Source organism: Balearica regulorum, chromosome 10, assembly GCF_011004875.1.
Source record: "Balearica regulorum gibbericeps isolate bBalReg1 chromosome 10, bBalReg1.pri, whole genome shotgun sequence".
In the NCBI taxonomy this organism is placed as follows: domain Eukaryota; kingdom Metazoa; phylum Chordata; class Aves; order Gruiformes; family Gruidae; genus Balearica; species Balearica regulorum.
In genome coordinates, this window is record NC_046193.1 from 7,055,793 (window position 1) to 7,080,418 (window position 24,626).

Consider the following 24,626-nt stretch of genomic DNA (forward strand, 5'->3'; position numbering starts at 1 on the left):
CCTGCCTGTGTCACGCTGCATTTTAAAATGCTGGGTCACCATCCCTCCTCTGTGAAGTGCATGCAGCCCTGGCTAGCTTGGGCAATTTCCTGTGACTGAAATCTTTTGTTTAAGCAATCTTTACAGAAATTACAGAGCCAAGACAAAAGATTTACCATCCAGTCCACCATGCCACACAGCTTCTGTGCGAGCTGACCATTCGATTACATCCACAGTGAGAAACGGACTCTTACTCCACTCTTCTGGGAAAGAACATAAAGTCTCTGTGCTCTGAATCATAAGCGTGTTAGAAGGCTGTTAGTCTAAAGAGGTACTAGCAAAGGATTAAACAGACCAAGCCAGAGGTGCTGGTGTGTAGGAAGACAGCCAGCTGTACCATACTTACTGAACACACCCCTGAGGCTGTTGGTGCAGAGGCTAGGACACAATCCTACTTTTTTTGTTTTGTTCTCTGGGCAAGTTGGAAGGAACAGGAATTTTAAAGTTTGCTGATAAAAGCCAAAAAATTGAAAGGTCGCACAGCAAGTAGGACACCATTTATCTCTCTCTCACATATGCAATAGTCTAATTCCAAGCTGACAGGTAGAGCTGCCTGAGCACAATGTTGTTGTGTGATTCAGGAAGAAATTATCACGGCTGCTCACATCCTGTTAGTTCAAAACCTCGAAGGGCAGCAGTACAAATGTCAGTACATAAATGCTGTAAGTCACGGCCTGTTCATTGCTATTGACTCCCAGTTCCTTTACACACACTCCTGCAGTGAAAGCCAGCTACATATTCCCATCGCTTGGTTTTACTTTCATACCTTTCCCATCTACTAATTGCCCTGGGATTGTACTGGGAAAGTCAGGCACTAAATTCTCCACAGATACTCAATATTAATTAGATGTTTGAGTAAAACTGTTTGAACAAACAAACAGGCTGACCTACTGAAACTCAGCACCTGCTCATATAAGCATGACCAAAGAGGCAGTGTGTTTTCCCCCAGTGGTGCTGCATATCCTTCATGTATCCTTCATCTATAAGGGATAGAAAGGGCCTATAACAGGCTTGACTAAAGCTATAGCAAACAGTTTGCCAAGGATTGCACTGAAGCACCCGAGAACACCATGACAGAGATGCGAGTTGGGATCCCACTATCTCAGCATTTTCAACAGCTTTAGAGGTGCTGGGACTTATCATCCCATCTCAGAGACCTTAAGGTCTGAAGCATGAGGGCTTAGTGCCCAGCTTACCAACTCTGGCTATTACTCTTCACGGATCTATTCAGTTGGGTTTTTTCCAGTGTTGGCCACAGTCTTTCTTTAGCATCTCCTTGGTCTAATAAGTTTCATATCCTCCCTTTTTCCACATCAATTTTTAGCTTTCAGAGTTACTAACTGCCCTTAGTTATCAGGTAGACAGCAGGAAACAGAAGTTTGTAGTCTGTCTGCTCTGAACCATAACTTCATGCTTTTCCTCATGTTGCTGCTTCTCCACCTAATTTGGTATGTTTGAAGATTAATACTGCAAAAGTAAACTTTTTGATCAGACACATTCAAGCAAGAAGCAGCAGCATTTTGTGTTACTTCAAATTTTTTCTTTTTTTTAAAAAAAACCCTCCTTATCTAAGCTGACAAGAACAGGAAGACATGTCACAGGGGCTCATGTAAATACATCACTGCTCAGTACGTCTAGAGCCAGGCAGATCACAGAGTGCCATAAAAGCAGCATGGGAATGGACGTGGGACAGACAGGATGCAGGTCACGTTGTCATTTCTTCTTGCAAAAAAAACACAGTTTAGCTCAGGTCAGCACCTCATTCCTTTTCCTTCCTAATAAGATTCATTTACAGTTTTTCAACTGTAATACAAGAAAAGTTTTAAAACCTTTGGCTAGATCCTCAGCAGATGACACTAAACATAATTAAATGGGTCTTCCTAGGGTGGCACACATCTACAACAGCTGCAAAGCCAGACTGTGGAAGTCTAAGATGGTTTAGGAGATACTTTCCTGAAAAAGGCCTCCCCACTTTCCCATGCATGCATCTGGTCATAACTTTAGCAACTCAGATATTGTCTTAAAGGTGAACAACGGCTGGAAGCTGTTAAAAATTTGAGTATAAAGGATTACTAAAGAGAAATACACGTGCAGGGCTTCGTAGCACTCTTGCAAAACGAGAGGAAGAAATCAAGACTGGTTTATGTGACTACAACTGCTTACAAATCTACTTAATTCTGCAGAACTTTGTGTAGAAACTAATTGTGGAAATCTGAAAAGTCTTTATGAAATGAAACAGTCAGCCAATCCATAAAGTTCAAGATGAAGGATTATGCTTTTTCAAGGAAAACCCATTTAAATAAATCCCCGTATTTAGAAACAAAAGATTACATTAGAGTTGGGCAATAAAGACAACAGGCTGGTTGCTGAGGAATGACAGTGAATAAAATTTATCAGCTTAGCATTGCACTTCAAACAGAAATTTGTACCCACAAAGCACCATAGCTACAGCAGGTTTTAACATGGGAAAATGAGCAGGGGATCAAATATCTGGTGGCAGAACAGGGAAATTCCCTGTTTTGAGTTTGGTTGGGTTATTTTGGTGTTTTTTTCCAGGTAAAAACGAACAAGAGCTAAAGTGTCAGGGAAGACGCTTTACTTTGCACAGCCTATGCTTTACTTGGCAGAGTATAAAAGATTACTTATTTTAAAAATGTCCTGAAAATAAACAACTCTGATAGCACCATAGATGAAATACTTAATGGAAGAATCAAGAAATACTGCAGTATACATCTAATGAATTATTGAACATTTTGTTCATCTTAAAATGTTTACCAAGATCTCAAGGGGGGAATTGTACCTGTTTCCTGAATTAATAATCTGATCCAAAGGGACAGATTTTGTGTTTTAAACAGCCATGGACTTAAAATAATTTAAAGTTTAATCACAGCTATGTTCTTGCTGCAATAAAATCTGAAACAAGACCTTGACTGCTCAAACTATGTAACAAGCAGGGGATTGTCCTTGCTTATTCTAATACATGATTGTATGACATGCACTGGTCTATCAAAATACATTTGAACCATCGGGCTTTAAGAAGCATGCTTAGAAACAGAACACAGGTTTATCTCAAGCACAGAGTATCCCCCAGGACAGGCCTTACAAATAAGATGTGGTGGTGCAGCCCCTGCTCTTGGCCACTCTGACATCTCAGGATAAGCCCCATTGTCCTATTATCTTGATCGCAAGTGCAGGAGCCTGAAGCTAAGGTGGCCAGGCACTTCCTGCCCACACCTGGGCCATCAGCTGTCTGAATTGCCTACCAGAATGGCTCAGCACAAACTGTGACCAGAATGGAGAATCCTGACTAAAGCCAATCATCTCGAGATCCTATAAACAGCAATCCCAAAAGTGAGACTCTGAGCTCTCTGGGATCGCAGTGGGCTGTGTGACCCAGGATCTCCCCTGAGCTGGGACACCTCCCAAGGTAGATTTTGCCAGGATTCTAAGATCAACATCTGCACCTATGATTTGATTTAACCCCCATCTGTAAGTTTCAGGTGACCCTTGCCATTTTCAAATCTTTAACTAAATCACTGTTTTGACTGTAACAAATTCCATTGAATCATTTTGTTATACTGGCTGATGATTAAGTGCTGTTAATAATTGTACAACTTAATATTGTTATCTGTCTCAAATATTAATAAATCCTAAATTGCTGTTAAACCAAAGCCCTGTAACAATCTCATTTCACAACAGATGAAAGCAGGGTTGACTTATCCAGAAACAATGACAAGTATAACCCCTAGTACAAGATGCAAAGGTACCTATTTATGTTGGCTCAAATCCCAGGCAGTTCCAAAGGACTCATTACAGATTCCCTCTGCATTCACTTAAACCATATTACAAACGATCTGTTCATCTGGTAAGTTCTCAAATGCTTGCTGATCAGACTATTCAACTTGCCACACACTCCTCTTAAGTGTTACCTAGGAGAATTAGAGGTGATTAACAGAACTACTTCAGAAAAAATCAATGAAAACTTAAGCTTTTAATTATTTTATCCCTAGGATTTTTATTTTAGAAATTAGTTTTTTCTACCTAATGCCAGTTAAGCTTAAATGAACGTAAGTATCCTTGAAATTTCAGGTAACAGACTTCTAAAATACAGGAAACTTTAGGTTTTAGTTTTAGAGTCTACAGTACTCAGCTGAATTGTTCAGTTCAGTCTAAGCTTGAGAGGGGCTAGGTTTCCTCTGCTAATCTGTAAACAACACAGCACTCAAGTAATGCTCCTCACCTCTTTGGTTGCTTAGGGAACTCCACTGCATCCTGCAATACAATTTGACTTTGGCTGCCTGCGTCCTTGTCATCCTTGCTCTGACTGCAATATTCCTGCACTCTGGAGCCCAAAGAGCACAGCCATCAACATGGAAAAATACTTCACAGAACCACCAAATTCCCCGTGGTACTGTTTGAAGTTTGCCCTGTTTTGAGCTTGACTGTTGGACCTCCAGAAGTCTCTTCCAATCTAATTTTTTTTCTGTGTGTTTAAGGAGCATAATTTTTAAACAAAATCAGCTGGCACATACATATCAAAACTATTCCTCCCTTAATCCCAGTGGATATAGAACAGCATTTTCAAAGTCTCAGTATTTGTCTTCATAATAGTGAGTAGAGATTCTACTATCATGGGGGAAAGCTAAAACTTGTTGGGCATGGTAATATTCAAGTTAAATATGACAGCTTGGAAAGTAAATCCCTAACATCTGATGGAAAAGCAGAAGTACTTGAAATAAATCCTCCTCAAATTGTGCTTAGAAGCTGCAGATCCTCAGTTTCCATGACTCAGCTCTATTTCTGGACCAGTACAAACTTGCTATAGTAGAATAAATTTCCTTCTTTCATCTTCTGCATATTTCATACTTACAGCACACTAGGAACACAATGTGCTGCTGAACTGCCATATGGTATCCTGCAAACAAGATAAACTTGAATAAAGAGAAGGCCAAAAGAAAACTGTCAAATTACACTTTATTTGTATTGACAAAATAGGCAAAAGAAAGACTGTGTTCAGAGATACAAATTCATTATTTGCTGACAAAATGCTCATGTGCCCACATTGGGTATTTCCACTTTCAAGACACTGAGTGGATCTTTAATAGCAAATTATTCTTTATCCTAGGATAAGGAAAAAGAATGCCCATGAAAGGAATTTCATATGAAAATTTGTCACCTGCTTGTGGCTCAAATTTTACTTAAGTTCATGACTGGCAGCAAATAATTACATTTGGCCTCAAAGAAAAACATATATAAAACTAAGATCATTAAATAATAAGCATTAGCAGCATACCCAAAATACTTTTCGTACAAAGAACATTGCACTTGAACATACACAAGCATTTACCCTTATTTACACATTAGAGTTTGTATAGGACAGCAAGACTGATATATACAGAAAAATAGCGTAGACAGCATATCTAGTGTTGACTCCTTAATTTTTCCATACAGTTTCCCAGAATGTCTCATGATTTTTTTCACTATATACTATTGCATAAAAATAGACTTTACAAGAAAAGTTGAGTCCCCAGTTAACACTTCAGAATATTTCTATTACTATTAAATGTTCACTGCACTAGGGAGCAAGGGAGTCCAGGTCAGCTCCTTATTAAAATAACAGAACTTGACAGGTGCTATCTATTTAAACACTGTGCTTTACCTTATAATAGACACTGAAATCACTTAGCTGTGCAATAACTATCCAGTGAGTTCCAAAGGCAGTTCCCTACCACACAGGATCTCCCACTGCCTTGCAAGCAATGAAATTAATTTCTCCCTGCTTTCTGCACTTGGGATAAAGATATACCACTGGATCTCTCTGATCCTGCTGCCTTCTTGTTTAGCATTGCCCTTTGGGAAACTATCAGTTTCTCCAAAGTGATCCAGCGTTAAATTCTGCATCAGATCCTGATTCTGAACATCATCAAATACAAATGTAAGAGCCTGTGGATATGTCTGATAACCCATAAGTACTCTATCTAAATCCCGGATTCGTCTTCCATCGGCAAGCTGATACTTATCTCTCTTTGGTGGTTCCTTAGCAAATTCAGGTAGTGGGTAACTGATATAATCTTCATCAAAGAGGAACAAATCAGAGCTGGTTAATATAAGTGTTTTAGGTTGAAGTGAACTAGTGTTTTGGGTAGATCCTTCGACATGATTTACTTGAAATGCCAGCAAGTACAGAAGAATGTTGAGGGACTGAAGATTGGTCAAACTGTCCATCTTCTCTGCCACTAGAAAAGCAAGGTCCCCAATTTCCTCTTCATTTGGGTAAATAAATTTTACTCTGCTAGAGTGAATCAGTTCATAATTCTCCATTTTTCCTGCAAGAAACATACATTATTATACTTCCATTTAGTACAATACTTAATGCATTAGGATAAACAAAAACCTTTGACAGTTGGCTGCAGCTGGAATAATTCAAGTTTTCTATCCATATATGTTTTTACTTATATACAATATGGAATAATTTTATTTGGATTGCAGATATCTATAGGAGTCTCTCTTGCATTACCAACATACTCTTCCGCAAATTTCTAACCACATAACTAGTTGAGGGTGATGGCAGAAGAGGTTGAAGGAAATACAGCTGGATTCTCATATCAGAGATTAACCACTTCGCTACCAGCTGACCTCCTCTGTCTCCTTCCCACTCCCCAGTTCTGAACTCACTGAAAGCATTGTCAGGCCACTGAACACAAAATCCCTGCTTCTTTTAAGCAGGGAGAAAAGGCAGAAAGAAGAAAAAAGATGACTACTTTAATTGCTTTTATATCCATACCGGATGAACACATTCCTCTGCCCCACACTATGTTTTGGAGTGGCAGGAGGTGACGCTGCAGTCTCTTACTCCCTATACATGCTGAAATACAAACACAGCAAAGCTTCAAGTACGCCTGCTTTTTTCACATAAATCAACTGGTCTAATATAAAAGATATGACTTCCCATCATTTGTACTTTCTGGGCTTTACTCCTTAAAACAGTAACAATAAAATGGCATTTTCCTGAAGAATGATTGTTATTTCATGCCTTCAACTAGCTTCAGAATTTAAGTAAAAAAGTTTCACCTGCTATTGGAATTGAACGTAACACATCTTAAAGTCTAGTTTTCACTTCACTACATTCTCACGAAATGACAAGAGTCTTTTATTTGACCAAGTGAGGAAAAATATAATCTTCAGACTTTACCTTCACTGTTCTTTGATGACTTAACAAGACTTTATAGGTTAGGCTGCAACTGGCAGCGAGAGCTACGCTAGTACACCCCCCAAAATGCCATATAGGATGTGCTGTTTCTGCTGGACTCAGGAAGCCATCACTAACTTCACATGAGCAAGACTGTTTATATTTAACTACTCTGTTCAGATAAGGCACATGTAAGATAATTTAACCAAACTCCCTGACTTTATCAAATAGGAAACAATTGATGCATAAATTTCCCTCAAAAGAGGTTTTTAATCAGTACATTTTAGATGTCTTAATTATGATGCCTAAAAACTCATGACATGTAGAAAAGACCAGTTACCTGTGGTTTTACTCCCAAACTCAGAGTAGAAGTCTTTATCAACTGGTTCAGGTGAAGGTGTGCGTGCAAGCAATGACAGAACTGCCATAAGCTGCTGTATGAAGGTGTGAGTGTTGTAACTGTCTCTTGTCAGGCAGGTGACTATATGATCTGCAGAGTGTCCTGAAGAGAAGACAGAATATAAACCACTCAAATCTGTATGTGGCATTATCATTATTTCTTCAACCAACATGCAACTATCACTAAAAAAGATCAGGGATTATTTCTCCTTAAAACATGCATCATTATTCAGAAAGCTTTCAAATCCTTGGAAAAAAATAATAGAATCCTTAGAAATGCCTCAAAAATAAAGAATATAATTTTTGTTGGTTTAAAATATGATGTACACTTATGATTTAACTGTTCAACTATTGCTGTAGGGGTTCAACCTTATTATCTTATTAGAATTTATCATACAGGAAAAACTGCCCTCAGTTTTCTTCGTAAACTTGTTATATGTAAAGTCACTTCAAATCATTTCCACAAGGGATATTTCTCCTCCCACCCCCACAAGGTCTCGACACAATTAGAAGATATTTTAGAACACAGAAACATATGGCTCACGTGTAGCAGGACTGAGGCAAAACACCAGCCCAGAATCTTTACTCATGTTATTTCCATTCAATTTTAAGTTGACATCGTTACCTTTTGTAAATTTTAAGGTGGTGTTTTCCATCCAAAAAGTCAACCCATCAACTACACATTTTGAAACATGGATAGTACCTTGATTTTACTCTTTATTGCAGGCTAAAGCCTCAGAACAACAAAAAAAGTCTTTAAATTTCCTTTTTGATGTGTTAAAAGCACTTGTGGGAACAACTAATTCCTTGACATTAAGCTTCCCAGTTACCTCAGTTACAAGATGTTGCAAGAAAGTATTATCAGCCTACTGGTACAGAACCAGCAGTGTTACATTAACTTAATTTATTTTAAGAAAAAGAAGCAACAAAATAATATACTCTTCCATCTCAGTAATAAAATAAAGACAGGAATCCACCTAAGACAGACTAAACAGACAAAATAGAACTGGAAAAACTTAAAGCACAAGATATACTCACCAGTAATTCGGAAGTATTGGTCAAACAGGCCAACATTTACTGACTGCAGGTCATTAAGTTTTAGCACAAAGCAGCAAGAGAGGTGAAAAGAACTATTTTCACAATCTGAGTTTTCTTTGTTCCAAAAATCTGTTGAAAAAGGGTATACGATAAAAAATAAAAAATTATTCTTTCCACAAGCATAATTTTCATATTAAAATCTTACACCTATATCACTTGAAGGAAGAAATTATAAAGTTGGAATAGTAGCTAATAATTTCAAGCAACAAATACAGCCAAATCTCCTTGTTAGCAGCATTTCTTGAAGCAGCTGTCATCACAGATTTAAATCAGCAGGTGCATTAAATCACTCACATGAATTAAATGCACACCATGAGTTTCATTACCCATCACTTACCATTTTGGTTATGAAAGGGCCTTTAGCTGCCCAAGTGATGCTAGGGACTATGAAATTACATCTGAGAAAAGCATGGATACAATGGCACATGGAACAGTCTGAGAAGCAGTCATGATTCAAGACTTTTTTTTGAACACAAGTCTCATGTGAGTACTTTATATACAGCAAACTGTGCCACTCCCTCAACCAGGAGGGTGAAGTATCAACCAAACCAATCAACTTAACTGAAGACAAACCCACAGACAGGGATCAAGTTGGTAACCTTATTGAAGGATCAAAATAGCTGTCTTACCTGACTGGTGCTCATCAGCATGAATGAAAGAATCATCCAACAGAAAGTAAATAGCTTTTGTTGAGAGAAGCACACAAGCCATCGCTTCCACATTGGGAGTCTTGTAAAACAGAACTGAAGACCACATGAGATGTCTCAACTCTTCATTTTCCACCTAAGATGTAAATTGGATTTCATAAATCACTTGCATACTTTGATATTTCGGGTAGTTTCATCATTAGAGGCAACTTTAGACTACTACAAAAACAAATTCAAAATCTGAAGCATCTGAACATGCTATAATCAAAGAGCAGAAGTTCACCTCAAAGCTGTTAAATGCAGCAGAGGTTTGAGGTGAACATAATAGCAGTCTACTGTTTATGTAACAATTATTTTTCTGTCATGATCTAATTAGTCCTTGTTTTCTGACCAAAACTAGAAAAAACATAGTGCACATGAAAGACTTTGTAGAACAGACACTGCAGACAAAATTTTAATCAGCAGATGAGCAGTGCCTCCCAAGCCTCAACAAGTCTATTGAGCCTTTAGATGCTACTGAGGGGCTGGATTCAAAGATCCTTAAGAGACAGGACAGCAGCACAGCTTGCCACTACAGCTGCTGTTCAACTAGGCATCTTCCCAGCTTCCAGCTTCATTAGCTTTACTGTGAATCCTCAGGTGAGTTGCCTTTCTTTATCAACTTGCCCTGATGTAAAAAGAGAAGCATGACTTAACTTGTGCTTACTTAAGAGATTTGGAAGTGAGGTAAGGGAATAAGAAAGTCTATTTCTCAATAACCTTTTCAATTGACATTTGTACCCAGAGCACAATGATTTATCACTTAAAGTGGCTCATCATGAATTTAAGGTAACATTTGTAGTTTGAAATGTCATGTTCGCCACACAGACTATAAATCTGTTATTCAGAAATTAGGTTTATCTGCTTATGTTTCTGGAGCCCCTACAGTCGTGCACACGCATTGTATTCATGCCCCCATATTACACAAAGGAGTCAGGACACTTAGATACCATCACAAAATAATTCTGCTCCAGTAATTTTTTTTTTTTTGAAGTGGCAAAAGGAAAGAAGAGGAACATTCTTGGAGTAATCATATCTTCAAGACACACACTAATGTACTCTCCTGTTCTGCATTGAGGATCCTGAAGGCAAAATGTGTCTAGCAGGATCCCAATCGCTGTAGTGAGGAACCCACAATGGAATAACACAAACAGGTTTTTTGACCAAAACATTTTCAAGTTTTGCAGAGCCTAACTCTTGGTTTTAAGTTTGATGAAGAAAGTTCTTTTTAAAATATTGTCTAGTACTAAAAAGATGCCTTGTGACCTTTCATACACTTGGGCTAGGCACAATACCTCTGCAATGTTGCCATGGAAAAACTCAACTAGGGCATTTCCTTTCAGCCCAGCCACATACTGCAGAGACACAGAAACATCAAGGTGAACAGGAATCTGGTTATCTTCTGTAATCTTCTGCACAAGAAATTCAGATGGATATAAAGATGACAGCATCAGATGAGGCTTGCAAAAGCTGGAAAAGATCCAGAAAACACATGAAAATGTAAGGAAATACACAGCTCTTCCCCTACAAAAATTAATACTTTATATTTAATTCAGAAGTTAGGAATAGGCAACTTCTATTCTTAATAGTGTACACTAAATGATTTCTCTTGAGCATAGCTGTTAACCTGCCATGACCTCAGCCTGCAAGCACACAAAATAGAAGTCCCCCTTCCCTAAAACCCCACATTTTATGTTGTAATCATTAAACAAAACAGAAACAAAAAAGGTAGAGAGGTACAGCCCAGGATAACCATCCACACGTACTACGATTAGCAGAATGAAAGAGTACTTCATCAATACTACACGCCAAAACCAGTAACAACTACAAACACACTGGCTAGGGCACAGTAACTTCAGCAGACCTTTTATGGAAACTGTTACCTTGTTGACTGACCATGCCCGTTTGCCTCAACGTGATTTCTTACAGCATCTGATTTGCTTGAAGCTTTGAAAATAACAATAGTCTTAACATCCTGCAGGAGTGTCCTCAAAAGACTGTAGATTCTTAGGAAGTGGAATTTCTCATGAGGTAGAACGAACACTGCGGTAACAAATCTGTATCCAACGAGCAACTCCAGCACATGTCCATCCAAAAATGAACCCTTCTGCTGGACAGAACCATGAGTTGGATGCAACACAAGTGATGCTAATGGAATCCTAGTCAGCTTAAACACACTTCCCAACTCTTCTGTGCCTACCCATTTACCTGGTAGTAAACTGAAATCCACCTTTACTATGTACAAATGCTGTGGTGTTAGAAATATCCAACATGGATGGACCACACAGGGGCCCTGGTCAGAAGATTTATACACTGAAGAATAAAGTGCAGAACACAAAACATTTTTTGAACATTCTTTGTTATTGCCAGCTGACTCTGGCTGATGCAAGATTTTCTGAACATTGGTTTTATTCCCATAAACAAGATATGTTGGGAAACAACCTTTTATTTCAACATCTTCTGCTGAAATGCAGTTCAATTCCATAAGCTGACACAGAAACTCTTGGAGGTTTGCTTTTCCACAGCACAACGTGGAGCTTGGTAACACTGATGTGTAGTGTTGAGAGCAACGTGTGTGTAAACAGGAATAAAAGTCTTGAAGATTCTGGGAGTCTGAAACAATAAGCAAGCAGTTGTCACTGTTTTTCAGCTTCAGTGTTAAACAAATTTCTGGCAGGAGAAAGCCAAATTCTGTAAGATCAGTATATGGAAAACACAGCATTAACTTCAAGGCAGAAGGGATGTGCTGGCAATTTCCTCTCAATTCCTGATGAGGAATCTCAAACACAGCTAGGATATCATCAGTCAAAACCAAACAGGAAGCAAACTGCTTGAGTCCTTTATGAATGTGAATAGAAAAACTCCAGAGAATTTTGATTATGTCAGCACTCTCCACTGCTGTGTTGTCAGATGACCGAGTATCTGAAGTAGTGCTGAACTCAAAAGTCTGATCTCCTTCATGAAGTCCCATTTCAAAATATCCATCTTCTTTGTCTGTGGTTCTGGAATCACCCAGAGGGCTTCCTTTATTCTCTGTAAAGGAGGAGGGCGACCTCTGCACAGTCTGCACTATCAAGGCAGAAAGGTGCTGGACAAAATCTTGGTTTGTGGCAGTGTATGACATACAATTAAAAGGCAAGATGACAGTGTTACAGGGGTCAGGCACCGCACAGTGTTCTTCCTCTGAACGATCCAAACTTCAAAAGAGATAACAAGCCACAGTAAGTGCAAGCTTGAATTTAAAACCAGTCATGGCTACCTACAACTCATGGTGCTGCTGCTCAGAACTTTGAGCCTTACTCTTGCTACTACAGTTAAATCAGTGTAATTTCATAAGACATCTTCGTACTGCGCACAGCCGCTGGTTTTAAAGGCTGATAGTGTGTAATTCTATAGAAAGTAAAAACTAAAATGTTTAACTCATCTTCCATTTCCCAACTCCAGTTAGCACATCCTTCCGAGTTAAAGCACTTAACATTGCTATTGCAGGTTTAGAAGCTACCAACTGCATTCCAGGGTTCAAAGGTTAAAAACATTTTACATCATGAAATTGATTTTGGTTCAAAAAACCAGAGGTAGCATACAATGAAAGAGACTTTCACCTTAAAGCTGGGTTTAAAAATGCAGCATCCACTTTTACTACCCAAAAAATTAACAAGGATTTAAACCAGAACTTGGATATCTAGCTTACCACATATGATGATCACTTTCATACTCTTTGCATGAATCCAATAGAGAGGCAGGTGCCTAAGGAGAAGGAGAAAACATTGGGAAGCTATCAATTACTTACAGCTGCTGTCAGATTTCAGCACACATGAAAAGCAAAGTTAATGTTGGCTCCTGCTGTTTAAAGCTAGCCAACTAACTGCAAAGTCCTGACTGTTGTACTCAAAGGCAGCTGAAGAACTATCCTTTGAGGATCCCAAAACACACTGTTTACTGTAGGGTGAGCATTCTAAGGCAGGAAAGAATGGACTTAAGAATAGATCCAACCTGTGACCCATAGACATTTCAGTACACTACAAATTTTTACTAAGTAGTGTATAGTGAGGCAAAAAGGCAAAGGAACTTGACAAAGACCAACTACACTGGTAGCAAAGGAAGAGATTCCCTCAAGTCTTGCTGTCTCATTCCCTGAAGCCATGCATATGAAGAGTGTTTCCAATATAACAAATGAAATCACAAACCAGAAGTTATCAAACAGCAGGAGTTCAAAAGAGACAAATTAGGCTATTACCTATTGACAAGGAGAAAGTTCTTCAACAATACTAGCAAGAGAATTGCCTTCCAAAAAGTGATATTGTAGTAAGATAAGTGTCTTACACTCAGCATTTAAGTACATATTAAATGATGTGATACTAATACCAGGTAAACATCTCAGTCATGACAGTGACAACAATTCTCTGCAACTCTGGTAAATTTGGATTATGCATTTAATTTACAAGGTGGACCAATCCCTTCACTCAAATTTGGGGCTACCTCCTTTTTCCATCATAATAGCTCTGAGAATCAAGATAACTTTGCTATGGATTATTATGATAACAGAAGCTTAATATCAGAAATAAGCTTGCAAAAACACTTGAAAATACCATAAACAGAAGGATGGCAATTACCTGATTTTTACATCTGGAGCCTGGTATTTCAAAGCATCTCTGGGGAACTGTATGGTCTGTAGGAGTCGAACCACTGGATCGCAAAAAACTGCTCGCTAGGACTGTTTCTTCACAAATTATTTCTAGGATAAATATAAACAGCTTTTAAAATCACTGAAGTAAAACTAAAATGAATGTCTAATAGTATTTGCCAACCAAGTGGAATTAAAATTGTATAATCAAGATCTGATCGTAAATCATTAAAGCTGAAGGATATCTTCACATAATAGCCAGGACAAAACAAACACAGGTAAAATTTTAGTCTAACTACAGAAGTATCCTTAAACTGCACTGAAAGTTGCATTAAAGACTGCTAAAGCTCATTTTTCAAGCTAACAATATATTTAAGTCTCAACATCTGGTGTAAGAATTCTTCACATGATTTAGTTTTAACAGAACTAGTCAGTTTTGTTAATACTAGCCCAATGTTTACCAGAACATTGCCAGGCTGGCAAAAACATAGCAGAGCACTCTGTAAACTTCGCAGCATTCTCTCAAACTTTTGTAGGCTTCAAGTGAACAAGTATAATATCTGTGTAAAACCTTCAACCAGACTCAGAAGGTCTGGTCCCTCAAATGCCACTCATGACAATTATCTCACCTTATTCAGAACCTTTTTGAAGGATTCAAAGTGGAATCATCAGTAAAAAGCTTATCATGAGCAGATATAAGCAAATATTCTCAGGGACATTGGACTTTTTGCCTGTTTGATATTCACAGCATTGCATTGATTCAACAGAGCAAATCAATTTTCAGTATTACCACTGAGCCAGCCAGCTCAAGTATATTTATATGCAAGTAAACAACAGAATCACAGTAAGGATATGTTTCTGGCTTGGGCATAAAAACTCCTGCATGTATCTTTCTGGATTGATAGTAAAGTTTAGTAGATCACATCAAACCATCTCAGTCAGAGGAAACACAGGAGGTATTTATTACTTGAACAAAATACTGCGTTAGCAAGAAGGAAACTCAAATTGACAGGAAAAACAGAGCATGACAGCATTATTTCTGGTTTTGTCTTTCCTATATAAATATTTAATCTTTTCCATAAGCCATTTACCAGTGACATTTAATTTGAATAATACGTTACGGAAACAGATGGTGTCTAGAAAAACTGCAGAGAAAACAATTCATAGAAAAAGCATACCAAAGTTAATTCCATTATTCATGATTTAAAGTCTAACAGTGAAACTAATTGCCTAGCATATTTCTATTTTTTTAAAAATAGATTTCTCAAAATCAGTATTTTGAAAACAACCCTTGATAGCTAGATATGTAACAAATAATTGACTTCTATTGTTAAAGTTAATAGCCTGCCCTAGTCCTCATTTGCCCACTATTTATAAAAGCCTTCCCCAAGATTCTACTGAAGGAACCTTATGGAAAAGAGCTCCAGTAAATAAACCTTGAATCTTATACCAGTCTTTCTATAAAACTCCCAAGTAGTTCAGAAAGATCTAGAATTTTTTTTTTTCTCCCAAGATTCATTTACTGTAATGGAAAAGGACTATTGACCAATAACTTTTAAACGGTCACACTGATTACTAGCATACATTTTTACAGCTAGTCCTGTATAAAACTGCAGGTTGTTATATAGACAAACTGCTTCAATCCTGTAACTGAAATGCTTAATACTTAAAAGCAAACATTGACTTCATTTTGGAAAACCTGGCATTTTATCTGCAGATGAAAAGTTATCTAGAGGGGCTACACAGGCAAATGAAGTATACAAATAGCAACTAAACCTGTATCTAAATTGTTTGTCCTTTAATCAAATGCTGTCAGAACAATCTCATTTTTAGAGTGAACTAAAACCTCCACTGATTTTGCAGAAATCACAGCAGTAGACTTTTTTCAAAGACCTTCTCCCCCATCCACCAATCCATTGGTAAGAGTAAGCTGTTTCACCCCAAATTTTGACAATATAATCTCTGCTCTTTTAAATGGTTACAAAGTCTTCTCCCACTAGTCATATCCTACTGCACTTTAAGCTTTCAATCAGGCAAAAGCAAAAAGCATCTTTATCTCCTCTCAGTCACACATGAATATTCACATAAGTCAGTCTTATGGGCTCCTGCAAAAGATGAAAGATAGGCCATTTTTCTAAGCTCCTAATGCAACAGGCGTGTTTACTTGAAACATACAGTAAAAATAATTTTCAGGTAAGGTTAGCAGGTGCTGTGAAGCACAACAGAAGTGCTGAAATCACAGGCTCAGTCTGAACACTAATTCCACAACTGCCTTTTACTCATCTCCTTTATCTTCCTTCTGGCTTGACAGAAATGCAGCTCTTGCAAAAAAAGCAATAATGGAACAGATGCTGCTTGAGCTCCCATTTTGCAGACCACAAACAAGTAGAGAAGCAATTTTAAAACATATCAATACATGCCATGGTTTTCCATTAAGGCATGTATCTAAACTAGGAAAAGATATAGTCCTCTGCTGGTGATTTCTGCAGGATGATGCAGTTAAACAAGTCCTGTACCCAAACTTCCACTACAGTTAATTAACACTAGAGTGAACAGGTCAGTTTTGCTGATTCACATACAACTTCCACTTTCTAAGCCAATACTACCACATCTTTCTGCTTTGTCTTGATAAGCCCTATATCCATGCACATAATATTCATGTATATCAATGCAGCTTAGAAAAGCAGAACCAAGAGGCTCAGCCCAGCAGCACGATACATACATGATTACCTTGGCTGGAGCTGACAGGACGAGGCAGAGAGGGAGAAGAAGGACGAACAGTAAGAGAAGAACAGTTTGATTTGGAGCTGGCAGCAGTGAGCCTGGAGTCCTCACTGATCTAATAAAGAAAGTATGCAGTGATTAAAGAAAAAAAACCTAAATACACAGGACACATTAGAACCTGAACTAAAATAAGTCTACACAAGCTTTCTCAATTTTAGCAAAAGGAAAATTAGTGCCAGTCATTTTGTTTTTTTGACAGGGGGCAATGGTGGTCACATCCTCTGAAATTTCTATTTTCACACTAAGTGGAATTCCACTAAGAATTCATTTACAGAAGTCATTCTGATCACTGACTAATCACTGTATTGACAAAACTAGCAGCAAGTTTCACAAACGACAAGAGTGAAAACAGGATTTCTACACTGTAGGGACAGCCCAGGTTCTGATAAGTTTATTAACAAGACTAACCAACTACACAGCACACAGACACACACGAGAGAAGACAAGGAAGATTCAGATTTCTGATTCTCTCCCACTGTTAAACACCCACAAGAAGAAAGTCTGGGAAAGTAATTTCAGTACTCAAACACAAACAGTAAAATCACACCTCTCCAATACTTATTTCAGATGTAAAATATGGCTGTTAAGGTCAACTGCATATTCATTGTGTACACCATTAAGTCACTTTATCTTTTCCTCCCACTTCCTCTCTCCAAAGCCAGCACAAAAAGGAAGGTCAGACAATTACTGAAATTACATTGAAAATTAAATAGAAAAATGCAGGAACATTAGAAGTTCATACTACAGTAAAGCACAAAGCAAGTATAAAAACTTTAATGTTAAGGAAAGTTTAATGAATTCCTCTTAGATCTAATTTGTAACTGTCTTCGTAAGCTTCTTCTGTACACAGCACATTTAACTCCTCTCACAGCAAACTCACCTTTTTATCAGAGTTGCTCAGTTTGTATTTCACCTCCTTTGCTTTTTGAATAGCTTTTAGCACTTCCACAGTATCTAGTTCCTTTTCTGTGGTAACAATGTTATCCAAACAGACCTAAAAAATGTTAAAACATCCAAAAATATTGAAAACAAGGCTGCTCTGCAACTTATTTTTATTAATGTAATAAATCTTAGCTTAATGCAAGCCATGTGCATGTTTGCAACCATTACACAAAACCAATTATTACATTAGACCTTGCTCTAACATGATATGACTTTAGTGCAAACTCAGAAATGCTTGATAGGCTTAACACCCTTCTAGCACAAGTGTATTTCAATATTAACACACTTCTAACCCAATGAAGAGAGGGCAAACGTTCATTTAGATCCAGAAACACAGTCAAATAACATTAACATGGTCTTTAGAGAATGAAACCTTCTCCACCACACACTGAAAACCCATCAGGTTTTTACAACATTCACACTACTTTCCTCACCAGACTTTAAAAAAGATTTTTTCAAATGCCAGCTTCAAAGGAAGAAGTGCACCGTGGCTTACCTCTGAGGCCCTGTCCCCAAACTGAGCAAGTACTTTGGTCCGATAATCAGGGATGATGCTCAACGGATTGCTGGATAAGACCACCTTTTCTAAGCATGGGAGGTTTCCTATATTTTTTACTTCATCAATCTGAAAGTTTTTGAATAGAAGGATGAATACAGATTGGCTAAATGAAAATGACCATACAGACTGAGCATTTCTTGGATAAGTTACATACATACAGTAACCAGGAAAAAATCACTACAGCCAGTTTATTTGCAGTTTTACCATCTAAAAGAAATTGCTTGTGTTCTAACACACAATCCAATTTGACACTGAAAATCAACAGTTACCTGTTCTATTTTGTTGTTGCTCAGATCCAAGTTGACTAATGAGTACAGTTTGTTAAGACCACACAGCCTTTCCAGCTGATTTCCTGCTAAATTCAGAGTTTTGATGTTTCCCAGTTTCGTGTGAACACCTTCTAGTGATGTGAGCTTGTTGTAGGATAAGTCCAGGTGAACAAGGTTGTAAAGATGCTACAAAAACACAGAAAAACCACGTCATACAACAATTCATTAAAATTAAACAATATCAAAGGCATCATATTATGGCTTGCTCATTTTTTTTCATCTGGACACTGCCTAGCTGAAAAACATGGTATGAAATTGTTCATTACACAGGAACAAACGTGTAGAAAGGGAATTTCCTCAGTTGCATTCTCACCAACCCACAGATACAGCTGGCAATGAATGAATTTTGTTAAGAACTAAATGTTGTATGTCAATATTGGCAAAGAAATTAAGATATTCAGAGCAAGAAATGCACTATTAATAGAGTACGTGATGTTATGAAGGATAAGCTATTTGGACTTAAACTATTGCCCAAGAGGAAGATGAGCAACAAAATTCTGAAGCAAGAATATCTGTGTTTAAGGTCCTGTGCAGTCTGGAAAAAAATTCACCTTCAGAAGCACCACTTACCTGTAAATTTTCTACCAGAGACACGCCATTGTGACTCAAATCCAGGAATTCAATCTTTGGAATTAATTTCTAGAATGGAAAAACCCGCATGTGTAAAATGCATTTTAGCTTATAAATTGAGGCATACTTTTTTCACTATCAGCTGACCAACAAGCAAAGGAATCATCCAATGTACCATCTCTCTTCTCAGCTTTCAGTATTAAAAAGCATTCCACATGTACTAGAGCAACAAGAGAGTCAAATCTTGCTCTTAAGAAAACCAGGTTACTGTGACGAGCATGGTTAAGTTTTAATTTGAAACCTGGTTTCCCACTGAAGACAAGTTGCTCCCAGTTTAGCACCATTAATTATACATCAAACTCATTAATAGGTGCTTCCATCTTATCAAACAAGTATTATCTATGTTACACAAACCTGGATAAAGACAATAGAAGAAAAAAACAGAGTAAGTTGAGTGATTTGTTTCCATATTTTGATTATAGTAGCCAAGCACTGCAAGGTCACACAAACCTCTTGAAAATGTACTTTAACCCAGAAAGCCTTTTATTTTTGAGGACTCAAACCTTAAATATGATGCTGAGTTTTGACATCAGTGCATTGGCATCCGCTTTATTTTGGTTGTAATCTCACCAATAATTTGCCTTGTAGTTAAGGCCTGGACTGAGACCTGAAGAACCCTAAGCATATATGACAATAAATCCTGGACAAGAAAACTGTGCTCCATGATCTCTAGTTGAGCTACAGGCATAACTATTTCCTGCTTCACAAGAGTAGGTCAAGTAAAAAACTATGGTCATATTTCACACATGTTCTTGTGATGAATGCTAATTTCTTTTTCTTAGTAACTGATATACAATACGTAATTCTAAGGTACTGACAAAATACTCCACAAATTTTGTTTCCACACTCTTCATATTGTTTTGATGCCAAAAAGGCTGCCAGCAAGCCACAGGTTTTTAAATACACAGGAAGCTTCAGCCTTGATAACACTCCAAAGTTGAGCCCAAGAGGTGTTTTGTTCCCTTTTTTAAAAAGAACTTTTGTCAGTGGCCTAAGGCCAATGCAAACAGTAAAAGCATGTTTCAAAAAGTCAGTATTCATGGAACTGTTGCTTACAGAGCACAGAATGACAAACTTCTCTCCTTTAGCAAAGAAAATATCAAAGGAATAAAAGAATGCATTAACTTGTGTAGCTAATCAACATAAAGTGCAACTGAAAATCTTTCAGAAAAGAGATATATAAAGAAAATGCAAAATCCCTGTTGTGTAATGTGCCACAGAAGACCAGTCATACTTTTTTCCCCACAAATGAAAAAATATTTCTTACCACTGAATCATCAATTTGAGAGATGCTATTGTGACTCATATCCAAAGTTGTTAAAGTTCTCCAAGTTGGGATAACTGCTGTCACTGGACAACTTGAAGTTGCACCCTCTGGCTCCCACTGATCAAACTCGGAGGCCTCAGGCACTAGGATCTCCTATTTAAGACAAGCACACTAAAATATTATGCTTACATCTCTAGTGAAAGCTAATAGTTTTGCAAACAATCCAAACAATCTTACGAGGAAGATTTCTAAGCTTTATAATCACCTAGATTGAAGTTGTAGGTCTTAAAATGTGAGCTGACTGGGTCAGAATTAGTTTAGATCTACAGGGAGGGAGTTCCAACACTTAGCAGTCAATTCTAATTGCGGAATGTGAAGGAACAATAGAGGGACTGTGAAAATTATGCTACTGATAGCTTTTGCCAAATCAAAGCCCAGAGAAAAGAGTAAGACATATGCATTCAGTTCTGGATGAATAACAGAAACATACATTCCAATTAGAGCATCAGAAACATCCCTGTGAAGGGACACATGTAGATGCTTAAAGTTGACTCTGAAAGGTTAGTAAACCCTTTCAGTTCCACGGTTTTAAAAGCAGAATCTGCAACACACAGTACAGAAAATTACAAGAACTCCGAAGGGATATTATCACAATGTGCATGTCATTTCTGCATGTGATTTGAACACTCACCAGAAGAACTCACCCTTACCTTCATTGATGTTGCCGAAAATCGAATACTCATTGTGGCCAGAGCATGTTTTGATGAAGTCAGCCCTTTGATAAGCCTTCCCCCACAATGATTGATCTATTTAAAAAAGTTAAGGTCAGAAATGCTAGAACAAACACGAGACATGGAAGAGGCAGCTATAAGCTTCAATAGCAGATTCTCTACCAATTTGGAAAGTAGTTACAGCACTCCCTTAAAATCTCCTGAGATTATCAGGTCAGAAATACCAAGTAAAGCTAAAGCAATAAATTAAGACACAACTACAAGAAAGTGAAATTCAAACATTTCTTTGAACAAAGCTTCTTCTCCATTGACTTTCTATCTGCCCTATGTATTCTTCAAGTTGAAACCACCCAGGCAGTTTAACAGGGCACAGTATTTTACTGTTACAAAAGAGAGAGGTATCTCAAGCTATATACCTCTACCTCCAGACACATTTATTTAGGTGTATGTTCTTTACTGTAAATAAGAAAAAAAATGCCTACAAAGTGAGGATACTAATCTAAGCATTTAATATGCTTAGACTAAGTTTAACATTACAAAAGTCTTTTCTGTAGCTCAACTTGGCTCAGCCTCTGTCCAGCAACCAGGTCCTTCTCTGTAGACAGTTACACACACTGTACTACCACAACAACTGACACGCTTGCTGGTGTATCGGGAAAACCAAACACAGAGCTCCTGCCACCCTTGAAAAAAATTCTGTCCAGATTACCACTGTTAATTTTTGGACAGTGTTTACTACTAGATGAAAATGTCAGTCTGGTGGCCAGTCAATCCAAAACTTTTCATAAGCCTACAATTACAAAAGTCTTCAAGACCGAAACCCCTTTTTTCTCCCCACATTAAGCAAAGCTACACCTGAAACTATCCATGCTCACAGGAAAGAGGAAAATTGATACTATTCTGTAATATCCTCTCTGCAGTATGTTAGACTCACTCTCACTCTTCAGTCCTCTGTAGTTTCTTTCCCACACTAAAATGTCAATAATTCATTGACTTCAGCAATATACTTCAGTTCTTAACCAACTCAGTCTCTCATATCAATGAGACAATAGCGTTCATGTACTAAAAAAAGGTACTGAACCTCTCAAAAGTGGACACAGAATACAGACTGCATGACACAATCAGATATTCTCTCTGGACAGATCTGAAGTGGTCAGGAAATGTTTTGTAAAATACTCATTGAACAACTACTAGAAATCCTGTCATTCGCACTGGAAGCGGAGCAATGAAAAAATTATGCAAATTATCAAACAAGAAGCACTATACCCAAAAGTGTACTTTCACAAGCAAATTTAATATCAGGACATTTTCACAAATATTTGGTGCTTTCCAAGTGAAAAGCACTTTCTAATAAGAGATCCCATTACAACCCATTTGTTAGATCTTCAAGGCACTGGAAAGCAACCCTGGTTTAGGTTTTGTGTATATGCTGGAAATCACATTCTTTTTCAAGACACACACAGTGCAAGCTATTCTGAACACGTGAATTTGGCATCCTTATTTCCAAGACTTGTGAAAAAAACATTGTTTCACAAATGAAACAGTCCTTCTAAACATTGCACTCCCCAATTCTAGCACCAAAGCAAAGCATACAATTACCAATTCTGAGAGATTCTGCAGCAGACCTGGCATTTGCAGAGCCTCTATAAAATTATGAGCAGTATCTCAGTCATACCTCTATTTGATGAAGTGATTTGAAAATTGACAGATCAAAGGGCAACAGATGCTCCTGAATGTTACTGGTTCCAAAAGGTCCCCCTGTTCCAGCAACCTAGTAATCAACATTTATGAACAGAGTTAGTGCACACAACGCAACTTGTCCACATTTCAGATAGCCTTACACAGGCAATAGCACAAATACAGTAGCTTGGAAAGGCAGCCAAAGTTACAACCAATTTTTCAAGTATGGAATGATTCATAAAACTTGCAGATTAACTCTTCAGGGGAAAAAACATTAGTTGTTACAGCTAAGCACTCTGAACTTGAAGCAATGAACTTGAACTGCCACCTTGTGCTTGTATTTTGTAGCACATCGGACATGCAAAAGAGGTAGGCAAGACTGACCAAGGCTTAATTCTCAGCTGACCAAGCCAGAGCTGCATTCACTAAAAACCTCCTTGAAACACCTGGATTCTCCAAGACAGAACTGTCTTCAATTCCACTACAAGGGATGAAGTTCAAGGCATTGACAAGATAGGTTTGAAGAAAACATTAGACACTGGTACACATCTAATAAAAATGTACCTAATATTTCCATGTGGTCATTAGATTCTCTCCTCAGAGCACTTAAGACACAAGTGGTTTCAGTTATGTTTGCTGTGAATATAATTTTGGGAGAAATCTCTAATGTTTCTGGTCTTATATGGATCTTATCTTTTAAATACACAGGAAATGTGTATTTAAATGTGTATTTGTCTGGTCTTATATGGATCTTACAAGCTCTGAAGGTGCCCACTCACAAGCATTCAAGAAGGGCCAGAAATTCTGAAGATGGGTAATTTTCTTAACAACATGCTCTTCTTCCATCAGGGAGCCCTCTGTTCAGAGGATTCTATACACACAGATGGCAGCAAAGGCAATTGAAGATCCACAGGAATACCAGCACAGCTGTGGTTTTGCTTTGTCAACTTCCCAAGTCCTCCAGCAAAGCTTCCCCTGATCCACTACTTTGTCTCCCCTTTGAATACACCACACAGTTAGAAGGAAGTTCTTCTCATGCAATAAAGTGGCTAAAAAGAGTTTTTGAGTTGTAGTAAGCAGTGTTAAAATAATTACTCAGGAAAAGTCTTTCCAATTTACTTATTTGGTAGGAAAAAAATCAAACTGGGTCCAGACAAAAATGATCTGTTCTGAGGCCATTTTACATTTATTCTGCAATGGTATTTTAGCTAGAAATTCGAGGCCATCTCATCTATGAAACTAAGGTTTTTGTTAGTTTGGGGTTTAGGGTTTTTTTAACTTTCTGATACAAAGGTGAGCAAGGGGACAGGATTTATATACATATGCATATATGCAAATGTATAGATATACACTGGCCTACCTATAGTGTCTGCAAAGAATGCAGGGTTGAAGAGTAATATTTATCTGTCTCCCCATTCCTACTAGCACCCAGTAAGATTCTGTGGCTGCACCTCTACAAAGAGCACTGGTGAAGAAACCACATCACATAGGAGAATCAACATCTTTGTTAGAGAACTATGTGTATTGAAGGTTGGCAGAATAACAGCTGTTTAACACTGACTTCTAAATGGTTGAAGGTGTTTAGCACCAGTAAAGTTCTTGTGCATTCAAACTAGACTCCAAAAGTATGCTAAGAATCATGTCAGTCTGGTAGAAACAACATCTCCAG

General features: G+C 37.8%; 1 protein-coding gene across 4 annotated transcripts in view; it reads right to left on the minus strand.

Annotated features, from left to right (window-relative positions):
- Positions 1 to 4,996: 4,996 nt before the first annotated feature.
- NISCH (nischarin) overlaps positions 4,997 to 24,626 on the minus strand; it is a 32,715-nt gene continuing 13,085 nt past the window's right edge. Inside the window, exons 6-22 of one of the 4 annotated variants that reach the window (XM_075761899.1) lie at positions 22,953 to 23,048; positions 21,257 to 21,352; positions 20,547 to 20,699; positions 19,220 to 19,288; positions 18,590 to 18,775; positions 18,258 to 18,386; positions 17,700 to 17,813; positions 16,766 to 16,874; positions 14,025 to 14,146; positions 13,304 to 13,366; positions 13,103 to 13,158; positions 11,295 to 12,608; positions 10,707 to 10,881; positions 9,355 to 9,508; positions 8,666 to 8,794; positions 7,569 to 7,730; positions 4,997 to 6,365 (exon numbers count right to left, since the gene is read on the minus strand). In XM_075761899.1, coding sequence (XP_075618014.1) covers positions 5,737 to 6,365; positions 7,569 to 7,730; positions 8,666 to 8,794; positions 9,355 to 9,508; positions 10,707 to 10,881; positions 11,295 to 12,608; positions 13,103 to 13,158; positions 13,304 to 13,366; positions 14,025 to 14,146; positions 16,766 to 16,874; positions 17,700 to 17,813; positions 18,258 to 18,386; positions 18,590 to 18,775; positions 19,220 to 19,288; positions 20,547 to 20,699; positions 21,257 to 21,352; positions 22,953 to 23,048 — 3,756 coding nt within the window. In that variant the 3' untranslated portion in view covers positions 4,997 to 5,736. Of the gene's footprint in view, positions 6,366 to 7,568; positions 7,731 to 8,665; positions 8,795 to 9,354; positions 9,509 to 10,706; positions 10,882 to 11,294; positions 12,609 to 13,102; positions 13,159 to 13,303; positions 13,367 to 13,747; positions 13,914 to 14,024; positions 14,147 to 16,757; positions 16,875 to 17,699; positions 17,814 to 18,257; positions 18,387 to 18,589; positions 18,776 to 19,219; positions 19,289 to 20,546; positions 20,700 to 21,256; positions 21,353 to 22,952; positions 23,049 to 24,626 lie in introns of those variants that run through there. The other 3 variants (XR_012836997.1, XM_075761900.1, XM_075761901.1) reach the window with 3 other exon arrangements.